This window comes from Setaria viridis, chromosome 5, assembly GCF_005286985.2.
Source record: "Setaria viridis chromosome 5, Setaria_viridis_v4.0, whole genome shotgun sequence".
NCBI classification, from domain to species: domain Eukaryota; kingdom Viridiplantae; phylum Streptophyta; class Magnoliopsida; order Poales; family Poaceae; genus Setaria; species Setaria viridis.
In genome coordinates this window covers 5,490,240-5,516,405 of record NC_048267.2, presented here as the reverse complement: position 1 = coordinate 5,516,405, position 26,166 = coordinate 5,490,240, and the positions used below count along the sequence as shown (strand labels likewise).

The following is a 26,166-nucleotide window of genomic DNA, read 5'->3' as shown; positions in this document are numbered from 1 at the left end:
AGCGAGGGAGCAGGGTGTGGGGCCGGCGGATAGAGAGAGAGGAGAAAGAGACGAGGAGGATGCAGATCTAGAAGAAGATAAAACTCAAGGGCTTTTTTTGCATATGTTTGCCCATGTGGTGCTACGTTGGCATACCACATCGGATTTCGAAGGGTATGAACCTAAGTGACACAACAAGTTCAGAGGCCAGATTTCGATTTTACAAGTTCGTGGACCTAAGTGACATCTCAGGACAAGTCTAAGGACCGCTGGTGTATTTAACTCAAAGAAAAATTAGACCGATAGAACTTGAGCTTGACAAAATCATTATAGACGTCTCACATTCAATAAGCACGTTGTCTACTGCTAAAAAAAATGTCATTCCATCCCAAAATAAATCTAAAAAGGTATGGGCTCAGACGCTCAGTTCGCCACATGTAAATTTATACTTTAAAGAGAAATAGATCTACAATCACACAAAAAGGATAGTATATAGGTTGTTTGTGCAAGTCCGCATGATAATGAAAATAAAAAAAAAGTCGTGATGACTTGCTTATGTAACCTTTTGTCTAAAGTAGAATAGCTCTGATGTCGAATTCTAAAGCCGATCCACTCAACTAACGCTAGCAAGCTAATTTAACTCTAACTGATTCAAATAGACCAGCTAATGCCCATCCATCTAGTCACATAGTAACTACCAGCTAATCTAGTCACAAAAGACCGAAATTGCCAATGTCTTATTAGACCATTATCAATGCAAGTCTCATATGAATTTCATTCTCATGCCACGTAGATAAAAATGATAACATGACATTAAATTTATAAGGAAGTGCTTTGAAATCAGAATGAATTGTGTTTCATCTCCACACATTCATTGGTCACTTAGCTCACTCCAACTAGCTATTAGCTAGTGCCGGTGGATCCCCATAACTAATGGTTAGCCAGCTATTCATTAATAACTTAGCTAATCCAAATAATAAGCCCCAAGTCTTACGCCCTCCGTTCGAGGTTGTTTACATTTTGAAATGGATGGACCTACATTTTGAAATGGAGGGGTAAGGTTTTATCATTGGCACCGTCTGCTACAGTTCATGACATCGGTTTGCAACTCACTAGCTGAGCTCTAGCCAACTGAGCGAGCTTGTGTGCTTTCCGCACAAGGGAGCAGTGCATATTCAAGAATAATGTTTCAAATAATTATTATAGGACATAACTATCTGTCCAAGAATGCAGATCATGGGTTCGTTCTTACTCTGCGTAATTCGGGCACAGGCTAGCTCGCTATAATGCCATAATTGTACTTACCTACTGCAGTACTGCTTCATCAACCATCAATGATCAAACGATCCCTTTTCTATGTCTATATCATGATAGTACAACAGTTACATACAGCCTCAAGTGCTTGTATACAAAGTAAACAGAAAACAAAAAGGTAACGGCATCCAACCATCCAAGCAGCAATGCCGATAGAAGCATACGCTGCAAGATGGCATCTACAAGTGATGCAGCGTCTATCCGTATGGCTTTCAAACTAATTAAATTCGAAAAAAGAAAAAGCCAGACCGTGGCCTCCTAGGCTTGTCGAACTGATTTACAAACACCCACGTTTGGATAACTGCCAGATGCCAGTGTCTCTTGACCGCAGACCTTCAAAATTCTAACAGCTATCGGCAGTGGTATGTATAACTGTACAACCCCTTGACCTTCATCCAGATGCCATGCTTCCCTTGTGCTCAGGTACTGAAGGCAGCAAATCATGCCCCGTAGGAAGTTGACGGAGGGTCTAATGGGGTAAGTGGAGAAACACCCCATACGAGTAAAGCTTCACAAGTAACAAAATTGCTCTTGCCTTTGATCAAAATTTACATCCATTTCCATGGAGCTTACAACCAAGGTCCCCAACCAGGAAACATTTGGCACAATCGATCAACATCTACCGCATCCTGTATGAGTTGTTGGACCTAAAAGGCAAACACAGAGATCAATGTGATTTTGCATTGGCAAAAGTGTAAATATCTTAACGCTTTGGTATCAACGAGATGGTTACCTGGCCCTGCACACTTCTCATCTCACCGTCTTCGTACCCATCCAACTTCTGTTTAACACGGAGTATAGCACGAGCTGCATCCTTGTTGCCCTCATAAGCTTCTTGAGAGTCATCCAAACACGAGTCAGTATCTTCTATTTCCTGCAAAACGTATATACCAGTTCAATGGGTTGCCTGCAGGAAGATTCTCCGACAGAATATCTGTGTTCAACAGCATGGTCAAAAACCAGTGTACACAAATACCAGTTGCACAAAAAAGCTTGGGACAAAAAAGCGCTGTTGCTGTTGTTTTATTAGGTTTCAGATCTTTGAATTTGCTTGGCTTCTGAGAGTTCATTTGATTACAACAAAGTTACACGTCCCTAATACTGGCTGCTCTTTATTGTACTGGTTACCTATCTCAAGTCCTAACAAGCATACCGGTAACTCCCAGTTGTATGAACATGAGTGTTATGAAATCAAGTAAAGCAAATTTTCTTACCTTTTGACGCTGTAAAGCTTTCAGTGGTGAGAGTGCCCATTTATATAGAGGATCATGAACGAAAACCTGATACATTTGATCCAGTCTCAGGAGGAGCTAAAGTATTGAACTCACTTAATTACTTAAAACATTTGATAACATACATACTTCGATGATCGTGAGCAATGCTTCTTTATTTGCCCTCATGACAGACAGAGTTTTCTCACAACATCTTCTAAACACACCTTCAACACCAGTAACACCCATGCCATCTATAATGTCCCTTGTCAGCCGAAATGGAACCTACAACCAGGGAGAAAAAAAGAACATGGTTCACAAAGGAAGAACTAGCAATTATTACTTGCAGAAGCTCAGAACATACAATGTGATGGTTCTGGTTCATCACATACCCGTTCAGGTGTCTTAAGCATGAGACCTTGTTCAAATGCAACACCAAGATCAATGTGTACAACCTCAGCTGTGTCTTGGTCAATTAGAATATTCATGGAATGGCGATCCCCAAGTCCCACGATGTATCCTACCTGAACGCATTAAAATAATAGGCATCATGCAGTATTCTTAGTAGTTGTCCAGGACAATGATGTGAGTTGCATTTTGACAACTAAAAGAAATTACCATTGAGCTTGCTGCCACACTTCTTGTGTAAGCAAGTCTACTTTGGAACCAATCAGCAGGCAGCAAGAATTTCTCGAGAAAGAAGTGGTGCATTACAGGCCTGGTTATTGTAGGAAAAGGGGGGGAAGAAGTGTAAGAGGCACACATGATATGCTTTTTATGTCCACATCTTGCATTTGTGTACATATCAGATTATTGGCAAATGGAAATAGAGATAAAGAAAAGACCTAAAGTTATTGCATATTTTAAGAAATGCCCTCCTTTTGTCCTTTTCCTACAAAATAAATTCCTTCAAATTGGGCATACATTCATCATGATCTAGTAGCAAAAATTGATTTCGAAAAACTAGACAACATGTGAACATACACTCATTAAATACTCTCTGCATTGAAGATACGTCCAGTCCCCAGTTCCATATCGTCCATGTGCTCCACTGATTCTAGTACTGTATAAACCCAAGAAAAAGGCAAATAAATACAAAGCATTCAGGATACAGTTTAAATATTAGAACTGAGATCATGTATACAGAGACCTCCCCAATAGATATTCGCCGAGTGGAACAGTGCCATTTACCCATTCAACAACACCAGCACTTGGGGTAAAAGGAACAACCTAAGATACAGGAGCAAGTAGTTAGAGATTTGTCATATTTCCAAAAGTAAGCATGGGTATGATTAATCAGGCTTTACCAACATTACAAGTACCAGACACATTACACAGAATGGTGCCATTATACACTTATAATGTGATTACCCTAAACATGCTACAGAACCGTAGCTAGTGAGTGCCTAGCAATGTACTAAATGTATACTAGGAACTTAGAAAATAAATGGAAACAAAGGTATATCAGAACTCAGGAGTTAAAATTGCGGAAGAAATAGAAAGAATACAATGTTATGGAGTTTTAACTCTTAATAATTAATAACTCCTCCCCAAATAACGATTTTAGAATAACCCTCATCGAATCTTTGTGTGGCAATATTGCAATGCCAAGGGTATTCGGTGCAGTCAGCTGTTTGGCCATGTTAAGGGCCTTGGCGTGATCGCCCATTTGCCCATGCTAAGGCCCATGGTGTGGTCCCATCCTTGCCACTCCAGCCATGTGCCTTGGACCCTTGGTGTGGCAGACAATTTTGCTACGACAACTTGACAAGGCCCATAGTTTGACAAAAGGGGTTATTTAAAAAAAATTGGGGGCGGGGTTACCAATAAAACATTAGATTTAAAAGGATTGAAAATAAAAAATATTTTTGCTAATAATGGTTGTTGATGGCTCACAGTTTGAGGAGCAAATAAATTAGTCAAATGTTAAGGACTATCCATAAAAGGCTAAAGCAAGTACAAAACATCAGGTCTCCTGAAAAATGAAAAATTCAAACTATGATTCACAGCAGAGAATATCTTGAAATAGTAAGCATCTAGAATTCCAACTTTACTTCCACATCAGTAAATTAATTAAATGCCACCATACATTAAATAACACCATTCATTAAATTTTTGAATGAAACTCTTTTGATATTTTGCCCTGCAATTAAGGGGCATCTGTTTAAGTTTTGTGCTTTATATAGTGTGAATAAATGTTCCAAGTTCACAATAATGAAGTTTACAGATGTACTATAAAAGATAGGGATGTGCAGATTTCTATCTTTTCAAACATAAGAATTTTACATCTGCAACCTTATTTCAATTCAACCACAAATAAGTTAAAAGCATATAGGTATTATTATGTACCAAGCAAGCTTTCTACCTGCCATGTTAAGACATCCTTAGGATCCTATATCTAATCTTATTTGGGTCAGAGGTCTTTGTCATCATATGCATCCTCTTGTATTATAACTTAATGCTTAATTTTCTTGTCACTTCAGTAGGTCTCTCCCCTACTTATATTTCATAAAAAAGAACAAGGCATGCACTAGTGATGAGTCCTTCACAAGTGCTCCTAGATTAAAATTCTGACAAGTGCTTCAATGGATAACTTAACTAAGCAATGATGAAATTTATGACAGACAAATATTCAAGGGCCAGAATTACAAAACAGAGAAGACTTTATTAAATTTATGGCATTCGCTGCTACCTTGTATGTACGGATTCTCAATCTCCTTTGAGAAGTATCTCTGTGATTTTGCAAGAAAGTATTTACCAAACTGAAAAATTGCTCCATCACCTGCAATTTCACATTTGGTGTTACTCATTCATCCCAAAATATATGCTGCACAAAATAGATTCTCATTTACCAACTCTGAGATTCTCTCCTGCCAATTCAACTCACGACATTTAAGGGGAACATTATCAGATTACATGACATGGCAGAGAAGGCTAAGTGAACTTGATGTGACTAGATCATTGATTTGGCTGAGAATCTAATAAAGCACTATTACTTAAATATGCCAATATAATCTAGTCAACAGAACCATAATCTATACTCATTGTCTAACAGTAACGAGATGTACAGTATAATATAAATACTGCAGTCTAGAATCTCAAATCTTATTTGGGAACTATCATTCAATATGGTCAGTAGTTTAGTATGCCAAACAAATTATCTAGTGGTTGCTACCAGCAGTTGTGTGTATACTGGTTGCACCTATGCCAGCGTATATTGGTGTTACTAATGAAGACAGCAATATCTGTGGCACTGATGGCACACAAATATAAATAATGATAAATATGGAATCTTTCTGTAAACCACTTGCAGTTAGAAGGTTGAACAGAACCTACATAATTCAATGTTTGGAAAAAGGATAAAAAGTGCTAGAACATTCTTCGTAGTTGGTAGCCCAGGCTGTCAAAATCTTTATGCCAAACACAACTCTTAGAAATCTCATTATTAAAACTGAAAGAGAAGAACATACAGCATCCTGTCGCAGGTCATCATTTCCAGATTTTGCAAGTTGGCGGTATTTGTTACCATCTGAGCCAAAACATTCTATAACTTTGGGAGCATTAATTCCATTCATTATCCTGCCATAAGAACGCCAACAGTCAACAAATATCAGACAGAATCTCCAGGAGCAACAAGCAAGTAATGTGTAAAACGCAAAACCCAACTTACATAATAGAGTCAGCCAACCCACTAAAATGTGGAAAGGAACCTACTTCATACTGACAACTAGGGTCAACTGGAACTGTAGCAGTCACAACGGGAACCTGGTGAAGCCAACAAGAAATCAAAAGAAAAATTCAAACTATAATAATTTGAAATGGGTTATGAGTCCTACAAATAAAGAACAAAATGTTTCGTCTTATTTGAGACTACCCTGACTTCCTAAAGCCTTGTTCGGTTTGAAGGGGATTGGAGAGGATTGGAGAGGGGTTGGGAGGGATTAAATCCCTAACAAGTCAAAATCCCCCTAAGGCCTTGTTCGGTTATGCTGTTCCCGGCGGGGAATGCAGCCTGATTCACGGGGGTGACCCCGGCCTGGTTAGGATCCTGGCCCACCGAGAAATTACTGTTCGTTTAACCCCGGCGCATGTTGAATCCCGGCCCAACACCGGTTGTTCCTCCCACCCCAGCCCGGGAACGGAACATCTTCTCAGGGGCGTGGAACGAAACCTCTTCGTCTGCGGCTCTGCGCGAGGGCGGAGGCGACGGGAGGTAGTGCGGCTCTGCGCACGCGAGGGGGGCGGCGCCGTGACATCTCCAGCTGTCCGGCTGCAGTGGCGGCAGAGCGGGTGCAGCAGCAGGAGGACGCCGACCCCTCCCGACAGCAGTGGTGGATACCCGCAAGGGCAGGTTGGCGGCACGGCAGGTCGGCACGCCGACGCCGATGCGGTCTTCTCCCCTTAAGCGCCCATCCCCTTCTGTGGTTGTCTTCTTGCCGGTGAGTCACCCATCCTCGCCTTTGTCCTCTTCTCTCCCCTACGTGCTAGGGTTCTGATTCACATGCCCTGATCTAGATGTAGGAGTTCTTGATTCGTGTAGGAGTTCTTGATTCGTGTAGGAGTTCTTGATTCGCAAAATGGGGTTGTTGATTTGCCTGAAAATTGGTTCAACAGTTGTACTATTGAACCGTTGGTGGCAGTATTGCTACTGTAGTAGATGTGTTGCAATGATTACATGTATAGATGATTTGGTCATCGCGGGTGCCTCGTTAGTGTTAATACAAGCATTGTATGGTACTTTCAGAGCCTCAAAATTTTGTTTACTTGTCAATGACCGCCGTCAGAATTTCTGTGTGTTTGTTTAGCAAAAGTAGCTGAATGGCCTTCAGCCTCAAGGCTATCAGTGTGACCAATTTCGTGCTATCAACAAACTAATCGTGCTTGTACAAACAAATTTCTGTGTGTTTCTTTTACTTTCAGCATTATGGACATGTACCTCTACATTACAATGTGATTGTATAAAGTAACTTGTTAGTGCTTAGCTTTTTCCTAATTGACACATGCATTCCATGAGATCAGACTGAAGCAGAACCTTGCTTGAGTTAACTCAATTACTGTGAACTATGAAATTTAAAGTAAGATTCTTGATAAACACAAATCCTAACTGGAAGGCATATTTTTTGCGAACCCTTAACAATCTCACAGGTTCTGCTTCTGTGACTTCTGTCAGCTGTCATTGTTAAACACCTCATTGTATACATATGTACTAGTAATGTATGAAGTTCCAAACATTGGCTAATGTATGAAGTGATCATTTCCGATGAATTCTTTCCCAGTTGTTGTGTGTATATTAAACATAGCTTTGGGGTTTCCTGTCTGCAATCTGTTGCAGCAATGGTCCTTTAGTTGACCCCCTTGCATCGTTACTGTTATGCAACCGACCCATTTTTGTGTGCATAAAGATGAGGGAATTGTAACCAGTATGCAGAGGGGTGGTTTCCAAAAGAAATGAAATGAGGAAAGGTCCCCTTGTAGCCATCTTGTTTGTTTGCCCTGTCCATCCATAGATAATTGCTTCCATAGTAAATTGTGTTGATTCTTATATCTAATGTGTTTTCTTCCCAAATTTTTCCTTTTCAGGTGAGGATAAAGAACTGGCTACAAGGAATGAAACAACATTGGGACCTGTGATATGCCAAAGTGTCATTCTAATATGTTGACAGTGATTTCTTTCTTTTCTTTGTTAGTTATTTTTGGTCTATCATTTCCAGTTTACTATCGAAACATTAGTCACTTGTGCTTCAGATCTCACTTGGTCTTCTGCTTTACATCGTGATTTTTATCTCTTGTCTGTAGTTGTACGGGTACATGCATTGTATTTGCCATTGAGCAATGGACTGTTTGTTGCACTGGGTGTTGTCGTTGGTTTATACTACTGAGAAGGACAGAAAACCTGCATGGATTAGTTCCCAGTCAAACCAAACACTCAAAACCAAGAGGGGGATTAGGGGAAGCAATCGCCACAGGGTTTGAGTGTGATGGGAGGGATTCACTTAATCCCTCCCTGGATAGGTTCCACCTAGGGATTTAATCCATGGCTACCGAACAAGGCCTAAAGGGGATTAACCGAACAAGGCCTAAATGGCTATGGACGCAAAACAAGTTCACAAAAACATATTTCATAAAAGGTTATCTTACAAGTTCAAGCTGAGAAATGCTCCGGACCTCCCTGGGCAGCGGAATTCTTTTGTTAGTGTCCTGACAATAAGTTGGATGGAAAATAATGTCAACATGATGAATATGGATAAAGTTTCCAAGTTCCTGTTTGGAAAGTGTACTGACCTCCTTCTTGGTCTCCAGTTCAGCCAACTTAATGTAGATCTCAACCATTTGTTTCATCTATAAGATGTGGAAATGAACATCATAAAGAATATCTTGTAACAGCAAATACTTGCTCCACTTCAGCGGTAAGAACATGTAAAAGTTTCAATAGAATTGGAACCTGACAAATCAAAGCTCCATGACAGGAAGATAGCTCCTTTAACAGATTTTCAGCAGCAAGCTTCTTTTCCATATCTACAACAAAAGAACTTCTACTCCTTTGCTTGTCTTTAACACGATCACCATTTGCCAGAGCCAAAAGCTGAAAACCAATTAATCACAGAAGATATGCACAGCAAAACAGTTAGTTCTAAGTTCTGAAAATAGTCTGAAAAAGATCTGGTAATTGATATTAATTTAAGACATAATGCAGTTGCTTCACACTACACTAACTGCGGTAATCTGTTAGATCTAAGTTGAGATGCACACTCTGAATATTTCAGCCGGAGCACATGTATACTGTCCCTGGAAAATACTATGGATGGAACTCAAGTTTGATGGATGGGCCTTTTTTTCCTCAGTAGCCCTCATTGCATATGAAAACTGGTAACTGCATCGGCATACACATTTCATGAATCCGTATAACTTATTGTAATCGTATCATATGTTATTTCGCTTTTAAATTATGGATCCTCGTATCCTCATGATCTTATGGTGAGCGTTCACAGAATCACAGATGTTACACAAACAGAAACCAACTTGCACAATACTTCCTGGCAGCAGGAGTTGGGATACTAGCAACTCTTATCTTACATCAACAGAGCAACATACTCAATGCATCATCTTGAGATACAGTACTTTCGAGATAAACTATATCTGTTCTTAGCAGATAGCACTAGTCATTAACACTATTAGCAATATTATAATCAATATGAAACCAAGGGAGTAATATTTAGTGATCATTTTTTCCATATACATATAAGGTACCTGAAATATTGTATGATATGGGTGATCGAGAGCCATTTTCTTCAAAAGTGAAGCTAAGGCAATCTGCTACAGAAAACAATATTGTTACTTGAGAAATTATGTTAATCCACAGAAAATGAATTATAAACCATACATATACCTGGAAGTTTGATGAGCCCTGAGTATTAGAGCTTCCGAGTCTCGAAGCAATTTGGTAAACCAATGGTATGAATTTGTAGGATTGGACCTATACAACAAGAATGAAGTTTTCTTTTTTATGAAGCTGACATCAGTACAAATTCAATAAAGAAAAAGAACTTAAAAATTAACCTCTTTTGTTGTTTTCATCATTGCTTTCACAACTTGATCCCTTGAGAAAAGACTAAACCACAGTGAGACCAGCCGGAAAACCTGAAGAGAAAATGTTCCGGTGAAGCAAAATAAAATGAATTACCAGCAAAAGAATAGTTTGGTTGATGTGGCAAAAAAAATAATAGTAATGATTAGCAGATGTATGGATATCCGAATACAAATGACATACCACTTGTAGGTCATATTTGCCACCAACAACAAGGGAACGTTGGTACCCTTGAAGTGCTAGATTTAAGAAATTGTCCCGGTCATCCTAACCAGAGAATTCAAATTTAGCAAAAGATGAAAAGGCAAATTGGATAATGATGACACAAGATTAATATTAATCGGGAGATTCTGCACAGCATTTAAATGTACTTTTAAACAATAAGGTTTAAATTATGTAACTGGTTTCTTATTAGATATTAAGTGTTCAGATTACTTGACATCTAATCTAAATACAGAAGTGATCCAGAATTTGGTGCCCGAGTGGAAACTGCATGGCTGCACCTCATTCATGAAAACTGCATAATGCAATGATCCACAAAAATCCAATAATTTTTCATTCATGTAATATCTGTAATGCTATGCTAATGCTATTGAGAAAAGTTTCACTACTGCATCGTAGATGACTGGATAATTAATCAAATGTGGGCAGTGCATTGTATTTTCTGGTACATAGCCCAGAGTAATGGTGGAATTCGACATGTGTGTACAGCATGATATGTGATATATCTATGTTTTGGTATAAATTTTTAGAATAGTGATTTTACGCACTTCTCATAAATAAACCATAAATGGAAGCATTATTCCTGGTTAGCAGGATGAAATTTTTGCCATTTAACTTTGGATATGGCAACTGAGGGCCTGTTTAGGAGTTATAGTTTTTACAGTTTCTGGAAACTTCTTGAAACATCATGCACAAAATATCACATTATTTTGCAGTATTGCAAAACAACAATGTGTTTGGCAGTCAAAGTATTTTAATACATGCTTTCCATGTTAAAAAAGGCTCTGCTAGACCCATTAATATTCTGTGTTCATGTATACTAGCTATTTCAGTTAAGTGATGTTTCATAGAACAATTGGACTACAGTTATACTTCTATAATTGATGATCAAACATTCCAATATAATTGATGAGAAAATATCCTCAAGATCCTCTCTAAAGTTATCATTACCAAATACCAAACCTAAGCGCACACCTGAATCTTCTGTGCTTCTTCTCTGTCTAGTGCAAGTTGTTTCCGTAACTCTTGGATTTTTACTGAGTAATCAGTCTTTACACCCTGAAGAATCGAAAGATTAGCATGTAAGTTATCACGAACAAAAGCATTGGAATTTGAAGGACCTCAAAAGTAATGGCCATCTACTTGCCTTAGATGAACTTTTCAGTCTTTTAATCAGTGTCTCCAACTCCCTAGTCTGCAATGAATAGAACCTGTGTTAAAAGTAATACAGTTTGAAGCCAAATATTGACGGATTGTCATATTCAATAGGTTACCTTGTATTTCCTTAGTCGCAGAGCTGCTTGCCACTCATTAGATGAAAGTCTTTCCTCGTAGCTTTTGAATAAACTATATGTATAATGTGCCATATGGAAATGTGTTCGACACTGCCTGGACATGTACCTTTTGTCTGTGCTCTTCTTAAATTCAGTAAGATCCATGGAAGGTCTTAAATAATCCTCAATGATAGTTCCGGAGCTACAGAGTAATTATCAAGAGCATTCACACTATTACACATCAAAAAACTGGAAACAGTTCTAAGACAGAGACCAAATGTGAGCCACAAAGTGTCAATAGTTACTTGCTCGATCTTGTTTCAGCCAACCACTTGCCGACTAGTCGATAGACATCTGATACGTCTTTCTTGTCAGAATGCTTCTGTAGTATGTATTTACCAAGACTAATTGCCATATCATGCTGCCCTTGTGCTCTCAGCAGTTTAGCCTCTTCAAGCTGTAGAGCAAACAAATGTAGGGTTAACATAATACGAGCACCAATAGATCAAAGACAACAAATGCTCACAAGGAGGTGATTAATAAACAGCAAAATGTTTAAGCTCAAACAAAGATGTAGATTCAGTATATTTCAAAAATCAATAGGTGCATTATTATTAGTGCAAAATACAACATCTCAGAAGCTGCTTAGTCCATTTGCAAAACTTCATAATGACACAAAAAGGAAAAAGGATTGTACGATTCGAAGGAATTGCTAGAGCTGTCCAATGCATGGATTGCAGTACTATTGAAGCAATACAATTCTATGACTAATCTAGATTTGAAGTACATTTGGAAGGTAGGAATTGCACAAGATTTTCATAGGAGACAGCTGATTCAATAGAATTCGTATAAAAAAAATCCTTTGTAACATATGTGAACTTAAGAATTAAAAAGTTATGACAAAACCCAAGGAGAACAAAGGGTAAAACACCTGCAGAAAGGGCATCCTCCTAAGGTGCTGCTGAATTTAGAGTTAAAAAGCTATGACAAAAACCAGGGAAAACTAAGGGTAAAACACGTGCAGGAAGGGCATCCTTCTAAGGTAACAACCTGAGTCGTTCATTGTGTTATTGTTCATGTGAACCATACTGCCCCTTCCTCTTCCTTTAATTTCCCCTTCTAATCTATCCCCAAATCCCTCAAGCAACTCAAGGCTACAACAGAAACGAATAAGGAGAAAATAGAATTAAACTGCATGAATGCCATATATTTTGGTAAAAATTGAAGTTTCATTTCTAGCCTACCCCAACTTGCTTGGGAATAAAGTTTTTGTTGTATTGAAAGCAATATATTTTTGGTAAAATATCACAAATCCAGTACGCCACAGAAAAAGAAACCAGCCGGAGTATTATTTAGAACATTGCACTTGGACTCACAAACATCAATATAGAAGACTGTATAGTAGCATAAACAAAGCCTCAATTTGCAACAAAATTCCTAACAATGCTAGAAGGATAGAATTTGTACAATACTTCTTTTCTTTTCATGATGGAACTGTATCACTATAGATGCAGGGCAACTCAAATAGTGGTGATATGGAACCAACAGTTTGATAACTCAATGGTAAAATGTGTACCCTTGAAAGGAAATAAGTATTTGGCATGATGCCCCCATCTTGGTGAAAACAATGTTCTTTCAGTTCATATAAAGCAGCTGCTGCCAAAGAAAACCTTAATCCCTGAATCCAGAAAAAGAATCATAATGACGTAAGAACTACAATGTGAAACAGTGGCCACGATCAACAACAATGAGAGTACCTTTCGGAGTGCAGAAGCGGATTGAAATAAATGAGTTACGAGATGTTCTTCACAACCTAAAACCTTAAGGAGGGCACGCCTGAATGCTAGGAAAGGTTCAAAAAGATCAAGGTTATGTTCTGTTTGGAACACGATGAAGTTCCACTCTTTATCCAGCAGCTCCAACTACATAGCAAAAATTTTAAAGAAATTAGCCAGCCAGGAAAAAAAAACAACTAACAGAGGTATTAGAGTAAACACTTTCTATTTAGTTATACAGTTTATTTGTTTCTACAGAGGAAAAGGTGCTTAAGTTTGGCCAAACAAACAGCATCTTGAAGGTACAAATGAAGCAGCCAATGGGAATGAACTGCTAAGTTCAAGTGAATCTATGTCCCTATTCCACAATTCTTGACACATCAACATACAATATCATGCTAATAAAGACATTCGCAAAGTTCCTGAACTCATCATCTGAAGTGTTAATATAAATTGAATTGCATGCATCTAAAACAGAATGATAGAACTGGCCAAGAGAGATGTGAGCAGAACCTGCATCCCAGTAGGGATAGTGGAAACAGGAGAAAATTTCTTGGTTCCTGGTAAAGATTCTGATGTTTGATTGTGACAAAGGCTCCAACGCAGGTCCCAAACCATGGTAACATGATCAAGCATCTATGGGAAACAACAAGGCATAATGCACCCGAATGATCCACCAATATGTACACCATACGATAAGAAGGCCTAACCTGTAACTTAAGGATGGTAGAATGTATGTATTTTGTGCTTTCCATGCTAGTACTTGACAAAGCCAACACAAGATCCTAGAAGGGGACAAAGTAAATATTTTAAAATAACATTCGCATCAATTTCAACTTATGGAAGTTACCACAGAAGAAGTTGTGAATAATACCATCTTAGCTTGACAAAGTTTCGCATGGAACTCCTCAGAATCACCATTCTCCAGAGATCTTAAGCAACTGAAGCATTTAACAAATAAGTCAGCAATATCAGAAGTTAGGAAGCAGGTTTGTAAAGGTGATCAAAATAAGGAAAATTAGTGCCATCTGCATAGCCCAGTCAGTTTGGTCCTCGCAGAAGTAGATTGTAGAGACTAAACAAAATTGAGTTTTCCTAAATTTTGCAACTGTATTTTAGGGCTCAGTAAGCTTCCGTTCTCACAGAACTAGATTGTGGAAATTTAACAAAACAACAAATAACTTTTCTTTGTAACCCAGAAATAAGCTAATCACATAAACGTTTCAAGAACACTTTCCTACAGATAAGAAATAATGAATGAGTTTTAAAAAGGAACTTATAGATAGGAAAAGGTCCATTTTACTCCCTTCGCCTATTCACTATGTCCATTCCACCCCCCTCACCAAAATGTTGGCTTAATTTACTCTCTCATCCTATTGATACCAGCTTAAATTAACCCCTAAGCGGTATTTGCATCCAGTTTGTCCTACGTGGCATGGTTTTCACTGGTCTTAACTCATCTGTATGATGTGGACTGCATTTCCAGAACTGAGCCGATCCACAGTGCCAAACACCTCAAGCTGTGGGTTGCAAGCCCGGCTGCTCATCAGCGTAATCGGTCGCTCGCTCCAGGTGTCCCAGGCCGTGCCGCGCTGCACCTGTTTCTTCTGTTGGCATGTCGTCCACTCAGTGATGCACCGTTAACAACCATTCTGCACGGCACGTCATCAGAACCGCTCTAGACTGCACGGCATGACAGGCTGAATCCAAGCACTGCAAGGCAGTAGAAGCACATGTTCTACTTGCAGGCCATCAGGAACACACAGGTTGCACTCCCAAGTCTTGCATCCTGCTAATCTGCATGCTCTTTTGTCAACTTTAGAGAAAGGAAAACGATGCAGCATGAAGGTTTTTCAATTGAGGCAACAGAATAGATGCTCAGCCATCAACCAGTACATCAGCAGCACCTTATTCTTGCCACAAAACAGTTAAAATGATTCCCAGCAGGAACACGCAGGAACACGTTTTGAACCAAATGCCAGTCAACATGTTCGGAATAGAATTGACATAAGGGAAGAATAGAAGCCAAGGGGGAGAGAAGGGGACACTGTTGCGGACTTGGGGGATGATGCAGAAGGCGTATCGCATCTTGCGTCTCCGGGGAGAGGGAAGATGCTGGTCATCTTGTTATGGCAAGTGGGCCGGCCCTAGCCAGAGCCACCAGTTCAGCAGCAATAAGATTAGAGTTAGTTTGTTAGCAGATAAGATTAGTTAGTTATTTGGATTAGATTTGTTAGCAGGTTGTTAGGTGCCTAGTCTATAAAGGCAGCCGTGAGTTATAGGTTAGGCAAGCAGAAAATAGATCAAGAGAGCATCTCAGAGCCTCCTGCGGGAGGGCGAGTTAGCCGATCTATTCTGCCATTAGTATCCACTAATCTAGCCATAACACATCTACTTGTCTTGGCTGATAAAGCATTGTTGGTAGCGACAAAGTAGGTGCAGAGCAGCTCAGCTTGGAAGTTGAAAAGCATGGGCTCGGCGCTTGGGTCAGGTCAGCTCTGGCAAAGCTTTCCACGTCAGACAACTTTGAGTTGAAATGGTCAAAACCATGCCATGCAGGACAAACCAGATGCAAATGCCACTTAGTATTAATTTAAGCCGGTACCAATAGGATGAGGGAGTAAATTAAGCCAACATTTTGGTGAGGGGGTGGGACGGACAAAGTGAAGGTGAAGGGAGTAAAATGGACTTTGTCCTTATAGATAAGAAACACAGCCATACTGTTGTGGACAACTTTGGCAAGAAGTTCCACTGAAGGAACAAAGGGCCAGGCAATCCTGGCTCGGCAGATCAGTTAGAATTAGATAAGGATTAGCCTCCTATTTAGTTAAGAATTGTAACAGAATTAGATTAGAGATAGAGTCCTAGTCAGATAAGAGTTGTTGGCTGGCTCAATATATAAGGGCCCTAGGCGCCATAGATTAGAATCAAGCAGAGACAGACCTTAAACTCAGAGCTTCCCAGGGAGGGCGAGTAGGTACCTGCCGATCTGCTATTGTGTTCCTTGCCCAATAAACTAGCCATATCACATACACTTCATGATATAGCTTCCGGCGAGCAGTGTTCGCATACACGGCCGTTTAGCCTATTTACACGCTACACAGTGCCTAGCCGTGTCCGTTTAATCACCCATTTAGCCTGTTAAATGGCCGTTTAACTTGTTTAATTGGCCGTTTAGAACGAATAAAGAGCTAAACGGTAGGTGACCGACTGTTTAGCGTTTAGGGTAACATTGCCGGTGAGTAATGCTTAATGCCTACAGATATTCTATCTTAAGAACAGTCATACCTTACATGAAAACAGTGATTTTTTGATGATGATATGACAACAACAATATGAATATTTTCTAGTATTATAAAAATTAAATTGTTGGTACTCAAGCCTATCTGGAACCTCAGTTAATTTTATTCTAGAAGGTCCAAAGGCTTGATCAATAATTAGTTACTATAACATTTAAATTTAAGACAATGCTACAGATATTTATGCCCTTGTTTCAGATCGAAAGTGTAAAGAATGTTGACTACAAATAAAAGGGATAATGGAAATTATGAACCTGTGTAAGTTTTCATTGAAAAGGCAATAACTTTGGGTGCGGGTTGAAGAACGAGATGAATATGGAATGAAAAAAGAGAAATCCCAGTTTCCTGCCCTCCAAGCAGCTTCATACTGCAAGGTAGATGATAAAACAGGTAGCAAATTAATAAAAAATGGTAATATAATGCAAATATGTTATACGAGAGATGCTATACTAACTTGTATATCAATAAACTCTGCATCTTGTTGAAGAGACCCTTTTAGGTGCGTCAAACCTTCACAGTAGACATCAAGCACATGACTACATCCAGTTTTCTGCAATGATCTCATCAGACCTTTGTGCATTTTGCAGTTCAGCATCTTATCTTCTGCTCTAGAAGCAGATGATCCAGTCAACACTGAACCTGTTAAATTTCCAAGGTGCTCCTTTGGTGTTGACCTTACGAGTAAATCATAATATTCAAGAGCACTACTCCAATCACCTTCATGCTCGTATCTGATGATCTGAGATGTTATCTGCTAGGAGACAACAAGAATAACAACCTTGGTACATAACTTTGAAATCGTAAAACATATCCGATGAAAATTTAGAAATAAAAAAGTACTTAAAATAACCAACAGAGTTTCGACGCTTTGCAGGCTGTCAATATCCCAAATTGGGGGGGGATGCATGAAAGATTATAACAGAAAATAGGCCAGCAGATAAACTTTCCACAGCCACCTTAAGCACGACAGAGCTCATGCATAAAACTGAAAATTAACAAAATAAAAAGTTTAAAGATAACCTCATTGGCTAGTGTGATCCCATAAATGCTATCAGGTTCATTTATGCGAGTAAATGCAGCAACCAACAGACCAACATGTGGTGGCAGCTGAAAACAGTGAAAAGTATAAATCAACATGTGACATAATGACAGAGCTAAATAAAAGACATGGAGAAACGAAAAAGAGGGCTCACCGACTCTTCATGTGAAAAATCTGGAGGTCCTATTGCCAGCCTGTTGAATTGTTCCTCACACCATAGTTCAACATACATTAGTGCAGTGAAGTCACATGAGCATCTCTGGGAAGATTAAGAAGCCATCGTCAACACAATCATCTGTTTAGATATGAGTCAGACTTGAAAAAATATATATTTTAGGTTCAGAAGCCCACAAGGCAAGCATTTTGCTATCGCTGCTGCAACTCGAGCAGGCTGCAGATAATAAGCTTCAAGTAAAAACTGCCAGGAACATCTTAGATCCCATAGGAGACCTATCATGCATTGTCTATCAGTTGATCATCAGTGTTTTCCAGAAGTGAAAGCTTATTTCTTTTATGTATTACTAATGTTCCTTCCATAGGAATGACATGAACCAAAAAGGGGAATCCTTAAGGAGATGTTTGTAGGAGATATACTCCAGACTCCAGATTTATAAGCTTTCATTTAAGACTGGATTAATTCTCAACTAGAGCTAAGTGAAAGGACTGGAGGTGCACCTGGCACAACTGATTTCTCTTCTTCTCTTTCTTGCTGATCTGATGATCTCTCTTCCTTACTGGAGATCAAGAATAGGAGTGGGTCAGGGAGATGGCGCAGTGAGGAGGGTCAGGGAGACAAACGAGAGGAATGCTGAGGCGATGCAGGAGCCCTGGATTGACAGTCTGCACAGGCATTGTAGCAGTGGGATACGAGCAAGTATGGAGGCAGCAGTCCCATTCAAAACTCAACCTGCGGGGGGTAAGACAGCCCCCGGGCATTTTGCTAAGAAGAAGAAGACCTTCTCACGCAGGTCGAGAAAATCCCCGAACCCCTGCCCCAGCCTTACATAGCGGCACTGTAGCCCGTGTGAGATGACCAACAACCTGGGCCGGGCCTTAGACCTATGCTTTGGCGTGGGACAGACGAGGAGATTTTTTTAACCTCAGCCTGAAATTCGCTCCCACGGGAGTCGAACCCAGGGAGTGCTACTAGAGCCACCTAACCAACTAAGCTAGAGGCCATGTGGGACGAAGGCAGATCAACATGGTTCCTTGGCATTGGTCATGACGGACTAGCAGGAATGGAGGCGCTGGGATGTGTATGGATAGGGGATAGATGTACCAGCCCAAGCGGATGCGGCACCCTCCAGGGGCATGGAAGACATTTCCTCATATTTTTCTCTCGCCTAAATAGAAGGAAATATTATTCTAAATTCTAATGATGGCAAATGGCCACGATTTTACAGTGTCCATCAGCTAAATATGACTTCAGCGTGAAATAGCAAATGCTACCAAAGTTCAGCATCCTGTGGCAAATTTTGCCTTTGTTAATCAACTTGTGTCACCTTTTTGCTCAGTTCTTCCGAGCGCAGGGGAACAGCAGGTGTGAGCCCCAGTGGAGAGCATTGGCACACAGATGCACAGGGCCCATACTAGTGCGCTTTTGAACTCAGCGCACTGGTTAGTTGCTACCTTCTTCCTGCATGATGTATTTAATTGTATGCGTGTGTGGACGCACACCAGTTTTTAATTTAGCTTTCGGTTTCTTTTGTGCATCCAGATCATGCCAAAAAGTTCCAAAAAAATCTAAACACACTAGGAGTGGTTGTGAACGTTGGCTAAATTTTGGTGCCATTACCATTTAGTATTTATTTACAGAAATTCAAGGAACTTTTTTAGGAATTAAATGCAAAAACTAAAATAAAAAAGCCCACATGTTTCAAGCTATTTGAAAAAAATGTTGAATTAACGGTCTCACATAACAAATATTAAAGCATCACAGAAATTTTTAATGTCATGTTTAAAAAAATGCCAGCCTAACGAAACAAAATGTTGATTAAGTAGATCTTAGAATAAAATATTGACTTGATAAAAAAATGATCGGTCTTTAATAAATATTGAGTCAACACCTCAGAAAATAAATGTTGAATTCATAAAAAACATATCGTGTAAAAATGTTAAATCTAAAAAAAGAAAACAATTTCAAATTGTTGAAGCAACAATCTTGTAAGCAGTAAAGCAACAAAAGTGTTCAATAAAATACTTGAAAATTTTGAATATAAAAACATCAGGATGCAACCGCAAGAGGGATGGGCTTCTCCACAGGAAAATACTAAAAAGAAAAGGGACGTAAAACACATGAGTATTGGGTGTGTAGGATCACAAGCCAAAACAGGGAGCAAGCCCTGAGGGGAATCAAACAAATATAAGAAAAAGAGAAACTGACTGCTAGTTAGCTATCTAGTGGTTGATCACTAAATAGGAAACTCCCACAAAACAGCATACAGGTTTCCAATGATCCAGGCCTAACAATAAAAACATAATAGAAATAGAACCTTGGGGTCCCTAGTTTCAAAAAATAAATTGAATGGAAATTAAATAGGCATCTGATGACTATCTATTGAGAGAATCGCATATAATACAAGAAAAAAAACAAAATACATAGGCAGATAAAAATTGATAATAGATGAAAAGGTAGCACACTTACACTAGCAGCTCTGGCCGCAACAAGATAATCAACTGAAAGCCAGTACACCTAGAGAATAAACATGTTAGAAAAATGAACACTGGATGCAGAAAATCTTTTTAGAGAAATAAACATTAGTTTGCATGTGTCAGTTGACACGGGAATATAGCACATGCATGTACCAATAAGAATCCATACAAGCGAAAGCAATATGACCCCCCCTTAGTCAGTGTGCAAGCATTGCTATCCACTAGCAGAGACCAAAGCAGCAGATCTACTGTTCTTCTTCCTCCTCTCCTCCACCATTTCATCATTTCTTCCTTCTTCCTACATCAGTCCACTCTTCCTCCTTTCCTCATCGACGTCACCAAGTAACACCCCCTGCTACTGGCCTCGACCACCACCGGTGGCTGCCGTTCAACTCCCACCACAACTGCCTCTAGCCCAACCTTCCTAACCTCACCTCTCGCCCTCCCCAACGGCATGGCCCACCAGCTGTCGTCCACCACCCTGACCGGCGGTGCTCTCGCAGCCTTGCCTCACTACCCGCCACCCCAGGCCCTCCCACTAAGCCTGCTGGCTATGGATACAGCCCAACAACTCCGAACACCGAAAACCCTAACCCCTCTCTTCTTCTCCGTTTCTGTGAGGCGCTGTGCTTAGTGCTCACTGCTACAACTCCCAACATGCGCGCACCATATAATGATTTTGCCTCTGATCTCTTTTTTTTAGTTGTTTGGGATGTTCGACAAAAAAGAAGAAACTAGTTGTTTCGGACATCAATATAACCTCCGATTTACATGTTTGATAATCACTTCTCATAAGCTTTTGTTTCTATATAACAAAAAACATTATGAAAAGCAATGGTCAAACATGACATCCATGATAAATCTACCAGTCACAGAGTCTAGCCTTATAAATGCATGAGACAAAGTCTCATAAGATTATTTTCTGGAATGATGAGACATTGCTGTGGTGGACCCCTGGAACTGTTTGGAATAATCTTGTCATGTAGATGTATTGGTGTAGCATGAATGTGTATATGCATGTGTAATCTGGTTAGGGATTTTTACATAGTCATGGGAAGTCTCTAGCAGCTGGAAGGATTAGTCAAATTAGCTCCTGGAAAAGAGAAATTGAGTACTAGCAGCTAGATTTACATGAGTTGTAAAAGTGTCTTAGCTAGTGCTTAACTATGGATGAGTTGTGCTCTTGTGCGTATGACAGTTCCATATGTCTATAAAAGGAGCCTGCACTCCCATGTAGTAGACATGTCCTGTGAATGAATGAGAAATGGACTGCGAGAAATGTAGAAGCTACAAAGGGTAAGCTAGTGAGGAGTGTAAGAGATATAGAAGGTAGAGCTTGGTTGTGAAGATCACACTAGTAGTTGCTTGGTTGCGAAGATCAAGTGAGTTGTATGCTTGTAGGTGAATCTATAAAGTTTTGAGTTACTACTTATGGTATCTCTCATATGCTTGTGTGTTCGAGATAGAGAGAGCAAAGAGAGGAATTGAGTGACCTAATCCCAATCCGAACAGAATGATTCTTGTTTCTAACAGGAACAACATTCAAAGAAACGACACAAGAGGATAACTTGTCTAAAGATAGCAGTAGCAGGAACATAAATTTTCCACAAACACGCGTAGAAGTCTTGAATAAATGTGATTTTTTTTCTCGAACACTCATGTGAGCTGCGTATCAATATGTTAAGAAGAAAAAAAGAGTTTAGAAACCCAAAGTACCAAACAGGTTTAGGGAACCTTTACAGAACCCGAACTCACACAGATAAATAAATGTGATATGCTCATTACTGGAATAAAAACATAGAATATGAGTAGAATGTTTGCCTTCTTCCACGACGATGATGCAGTTGTTGCCGGTGATCGACTTTTTGATCTAACGGATCTACCATCCTGTGAAGATCAAAGGGACTTCAAAAGGTGAAACCAAGAGAAACAAGTACCTCAAGTTCATAATATTGTTCTGAGGCAAATTGGCAAATAGACATTTAGAATAAGGTAGTAACAACTAACAAATATCATCCAGGTACTGTATGATCAAAAAGGCTACATGTGCCCCTTTCCTAACAGAGAGGGCCATTAGAAAGTGCTGAACAATACCAAAAAGAATCAAAAGAGGTCATTAATCGTTTTCACCCTTGTAGATCTTTTCTGACCTCTTTTCTTCTTTCTGTACATTTTTTTAACACTAATTTAATATACTTACCACAGTAGGGGCCCCTACTGTATTTACCTTAAAAGAGGTCATTAACAAGACATTATCACAGACAAGCTTCATATTAAAGTGACAGTGGTCCATCAATTTTTCCTTGGCTTACACATGTCAGAAGTATAAGCCATGATAGTTGATACTCATCAACTCAGAGATGGTACTCATTAAGTTTTAAATGAATCCACAACTTCACATTTGATTGTGGTGCATGGTGATGGAATGATCGATCAATTTAATGACTGCTTCACCGTGAAACACTATATGCAACGCAAATATACAATGCATCATGTCACTTCATTAGAAACCAACAGTAAATGCATACCTGGAAAGTATTAGAAGGGCAACTTCTGGCTTTTTCAGCAACATAAAAGGATCTAATGACATTAAGTGCATCCAAAAACAGATGGATTGACTTCAGTGAATGATTGGAGTCAGAAAAAATTATTTTCTCAACCTACAGCACATTGCAGATCATCAATTGATTGAGATTAACCCTTAATAGCAACTTTAAAGTAACAAATACTCCCTCTGTCCACAAATATAAGGGACTCCAGGGTTCAAATTCTGTCCACAAATATAAGGTACTCTGGCCCCAAGGCATCAATTTAGCCATTTATCTAGCCAATCAGGAGCTCACCCCCAACAGACCCCCTTAATATAGCCAATCAGGAGCTGGCACTAGGGCATTAACGTGGGGGCATGCGAGCCTTTTTCTACCCCCCTTATTCTTTCATAAAAGTCCCAGAATCCCTTATATTTGTGAACGGTGGGAGTATTTTGGAAATTGACAAACCTTGGTTGAAATTAATCTGCAGATGGCAGCATTAGAATCAACATTGCCAGCGATGTTCAAGAGAGTGCTTGCAAACAAAAGCTCAGCAGCCTTAACTTTGAGAAAAGCAAGACTCCTACAAAGTCTATGAGAAGAATATAAATGTCAAGAAGCCATACATCTTAAGGTTTTATTGAAGAGTATTAATATTTAAGCTTTGTCAATGTTAAGATCACTTTTTTTAGTCGAAAATTACCTCAAGATGATGTCATCACAATGGCAAATGAGTGAGCTCACTAGGGTGCACAACCATTGCTCGTAAGTTCGACCATCAGTTTGCCACATGTCTGAATCTTCAAGTGAAACTACAGAATCAACATTCAAGAAAAAGCAGTTAACTTAATCTGAGATAAATGGCATACAACACAAATTTATTCCAAATAAAAAATGACCAATTTTAAAAAGATACATCTGATGCACCTTTAAAAAGTCTCTTCATTGATGTCGAAAATCAAAATTATGTTAATACAAAGTATCAATACACAATTTATGCAGATTATAGAGAGACAAATTTCGAACCAATGCAAGAGGGACAGCTTGTTTTTTTGGTATTCTACTGTACTGTTATGGGCGAGGAACTGGGTTAGCTTTATTGATCTTGGAAAAGGGAAACAATGGCAAGAATGAGTCTGACTCTCCGTTCAAAGAGGCTCTGAATCTTAATTACTCAATCCCTGCATACCTATCACAATGAACTAACCGGCTTATATACTGCCAGCTGCTAACAAACCAAGGACTGGATAACATCCAGACCATCTACTGCTAACCACCTGCCGCCTATCTGAACCAACAGAGCGCCTAAGTTGCTGGAGCTGCAGGCGCCTTCTTGTTACGCCACCTGTAGGTGCACCCAACAAAGGCGTCCACAACATGTACAGATGAATCGCCCATGAAATTTGATGTGTATCAATAGCCAAATTAAGAGCACTTTGATTACAAATATTCTATTGTGTATGGAGATGAGTAGAGAAGAACTTGCAAGTTTTACAAACTGTAGTTTCCAATCTCCAGGGCAAAATGCAGAATGTATTTTACCTTGATTTAAATAGCAATCAGTCAAAATTTTTCTTTACAAGAATCTCAATGTATGGGTGGATATTTATTTTGGACATCTGGCATAGGTCTTCAAAACATCTAGTTAGGAGGCTACTTTTTCTGCAGCGTAATGAAACAAAGAAAGCAAATTTTTACGTCATATGCATACACTTTTACTGTAGCGAAACTGAGTGCGCTCAGGAAATTAGTAAAAACAAAATGAACCAACACATCACGCTAGTAAGCTATCACTCACCACCAGAATACTTTTCCATGCCCAATATAATCTGTTCAACTATCTGGGTGTTTACACCTCTAGAGTGAACCTGCATGTGCAGTAATTTTGGAGCAGAGAACAGGATTAACAGAAGAATGCAATTAACAAAACAAATGAGATACAGCAATTCATGCATACCATCAGTAAAGACCTATCAAGAGAATCAAGGCTCTGAAGAGCATTGAGCCCCTTTGTTGTTGACAGAACACCCTGTGCATGAAAAATATATTAAGGGAATTGCAGGATAATGATGCTACTGATGCCTAGAATCCAAAAAGAAGCCCTTCTTCCTGCAATTTATAATTCTAAAACACAAGAGTACTTTGTGAAACATAATGATTCTGCTCCATCTGAAAAAAAAAGTACAGACAGGAACCAGAAACCTTCCATGTACATTTTTCAAATGTGAGCATTCAAACATTTTTTTCTCTGCAGTTCATCTGCCTAGAAAAAAAAGAATTGAGAGTTGAAGGCTAGGATAGTAGGATTGGTTAATGAACGATAATTTCTTGAGATCTATTGGTTCACTTGATTTGTCTTTAGTTGATGGCTCCTAATTGGATTGGTGTTATGAAAGGAGAAATAACAGAGAGCAAACCAATATAGAACACGAGCAACAAGGCTTTCAACATGTTCACGCATGTAAGCTCAAAACTGAGCAACGTGAGGAACAAGTTTTGGTATTGCAAAGGTTTCAGGCATAGTAGATTATGAGTACTAGATCTAAGAGGCAAGCCAACATATATAGATGTAGTAACAAATGGATGAATATTATGCCATATATCTCCCTTTAGATTCAAACAGGAGGAATAAATTAATCTTGCTAGGCTACAGCCCTTCTAGTTCTCTGTTTTCTTGACCATAGTTTCCGCTGATCATTGGCCCCAGTACCAACACACAAGCCCGGGCCTCAAAATACAAGTAAATCCCACTACAACCAACACAAGCGACCCAACGGCACAACATGTTTTCCCTTTTTTCCAATAATACCAGTGCGACCAAGCTTAGGATTACTCATGCAAGATTGCATTCATAGAATGTCAGTAATGAAACACTTATTAGAGACACCAAATGAACGAGCACTCAAGGTTTCAATCCAGTGCCATGCTGGCACAAAAGGGTAGGTGCTTTAGCAGCCAGCAGAGGATAGCATATAGGCTCTGGTAGGGTGGGAATGTAAATCTAGAAACAGGAAGGACCGGGTTTCTTTGCAATCTCTCTATTCTACTAGGTGAGCCAGAGTGATTGCTTGTAAGGGACCAGGTTTCTTTCTATCTTCTCTCTTTAATACAAAGATACGCAGCTCTCCTGCATGTTCGAGAAAAAGAAACAGGAATGACAGTTGTAACAAACAATTCTATCTTCTTAATGCAACGAGACACAATTCTCCTGTGTGTTCGAGAAAGAAAAAGTTTCAATTCCAACACACATTAAAATGTAGAAAGGGTAGAAAAGAAACTCAAAAC

The 26,166-nt window shown here is 39.3% G+C and overlaps 1 protein-coding gene across 5 annotated transcripts in view; it reads right to left on the bottom strand.

The window, feature by feature from the left end:
* Positions 1 to 1,314: 1,314 nt before the first annotated feature.
* LOC117857323 (serine/threonine-protein kinase ATM) overlaps positions 1,315 to 26,166 on the bottom strand; it is a 46,422-nt gene continuing 21,570 nt past the window's right edge. For 3 of the 5 annotated variants that reach the window (XM_072294156.1, XM_034739932.2, XM_072294155.1), the window contains 39 exons: positions 24,839 to 24,910; positions 24,680 to 24,749; positions 23,585 to 23,693; positions 23,350 to 23,473; positions 22,879 to 23,010; positions 22,172 to 22,237; positions 20,343 to 20,390; positions 17,853 to 17,957; positions 17,680 to 17,766; positions 17,114 to 17,410; positions 16,914 to 17,026; positions 14,235 to 14,301; positions 14,071 to 14,145; positions 13,874 to 13,996; positions 13,343 to 13,507; positions 13,162 to 13,263; positions 11,891 to 12,042; positions 11,586 to 11,787; positions 11,459 to 11,506; positions 11,287 to 11,370; positions 10,273 to 10,356; positions 10,062 to 10,142; positions 9,892 to 9,978; positions 9,753 to 9,815; positions 8,947 to 9,087; positions 8,787 to 8,843; positions 8,643 to 8,702; positions 6,175 to 6,269; positions 5,975 to 6,083; positions 5,197 to 5,286; positions 3,655 to 3,734; positions 3,489 to 3,567; positions 3,350 to 3,396; positions 3,123 to 3,222; positions 2,897 to 3,028; positions 2,655 to 2,789; positions 2,508 to 2,573; positions 2,027 to 2,167; positions 1,315 to 1,940 (listed from right to left, as the gene is read on the bottom strand). In XM_072294156.1, the coding sequence (XP_072150257.1) occupies positions 1,863 to 1,940; positions 2,027 to 2,167; positions 2,508 to 2,573; positions 2,655 to 2,789; positions 2,897 to 3,028; positions 3,123 to 3,222; positions 3,350 to 3,396; positions 3,489 to 3,567; positions 3,655 to 3,734; positions 5,197 to 5,286; positions 5,975 to 6,083; positions 6,175 to 6,269; positions 8,643 to 8,702; positions 8,787 to 8,843; positions 8,947 to 9,087; positions 9,753 to 9,815; positions 9,892 to 9,978; positions 10,062 to 10,142; positions 10,273 to 10,356; positions 11,287 to 11,370; positions 11,459 to 11,506; positions 11,586 to 11,787; positions 11,891 to 12,042; positions 13,162 to 13,263; positions 13,343 to 13,507; positions 13,874 to 13,996; positions 14,071 to 14,145; positions 14,235 to 14,301; positions 16,914 to 17,026; positions 17,114 to 17,410; positions 17,680 to 17,766; positions 17,853 to 17,957; positions 20,343 to 20,390; positions 22,172 to 22,237; positions 22,879 to 23,010; positions 23,350 to 23,473; positions 23,585 to 23,693; positions 24,680 to 24,749; positions 24,839 to 24,910 (3,966 nt within the window). In that variant the 3' untranslated portion in view covers positions 1,315 to 1,862. Of the gene's footprint in view, positions 1,941 to 2,026; positions 2,168 to 2,507; positions 2,574 to 2,650; positions 2,790 to 2,896; positions 3,029 to 3,122; positions 3,223 to 3,349; positions 3,397 to 3,488; positions 3,568 to 3,654; positions 3,735 to 5,196; positions 5,287 to 5,974; positions 6,084 to 6,174; positions 6,270 to 8,642; positions 8,703 to 8,786; positions 8,844 to 8,946; positions 9,088 to 9,752; positions 9,816 to 9,891; positions 9,979 to 10,061; positions 10,143 to 10,272; positions 10,357 to 11,286; positions 11,371 to 11,458; positions 11,507 to 11,585; positions 11,788 to 11,890; positions 12,043 to 13,161; positions 13,264 to 13,342; positions 13,508 to 13,873; positions 13,997 to 14,070; positions 14,146 to 14,234; positions 14,302 to 16,913; positions 17,027 to 17,113; positions 17,411 to 17,679; positions 17,767 to 17,852; positions 17,958 to 20,342; positions 20,391 to 22,171; positions 22,238 to 22,878; positions 23,011 to 23,349; positions 23,474 to 23,584; positions 23,694 to 24,679; positions 24,750 to 24,838; positions 24,911 to 26,166 lie in introns of those variants that run through there. The other 2 variants (XM_072294154.1, XR_011898344.1) reach the window with 2 other exon arrangements.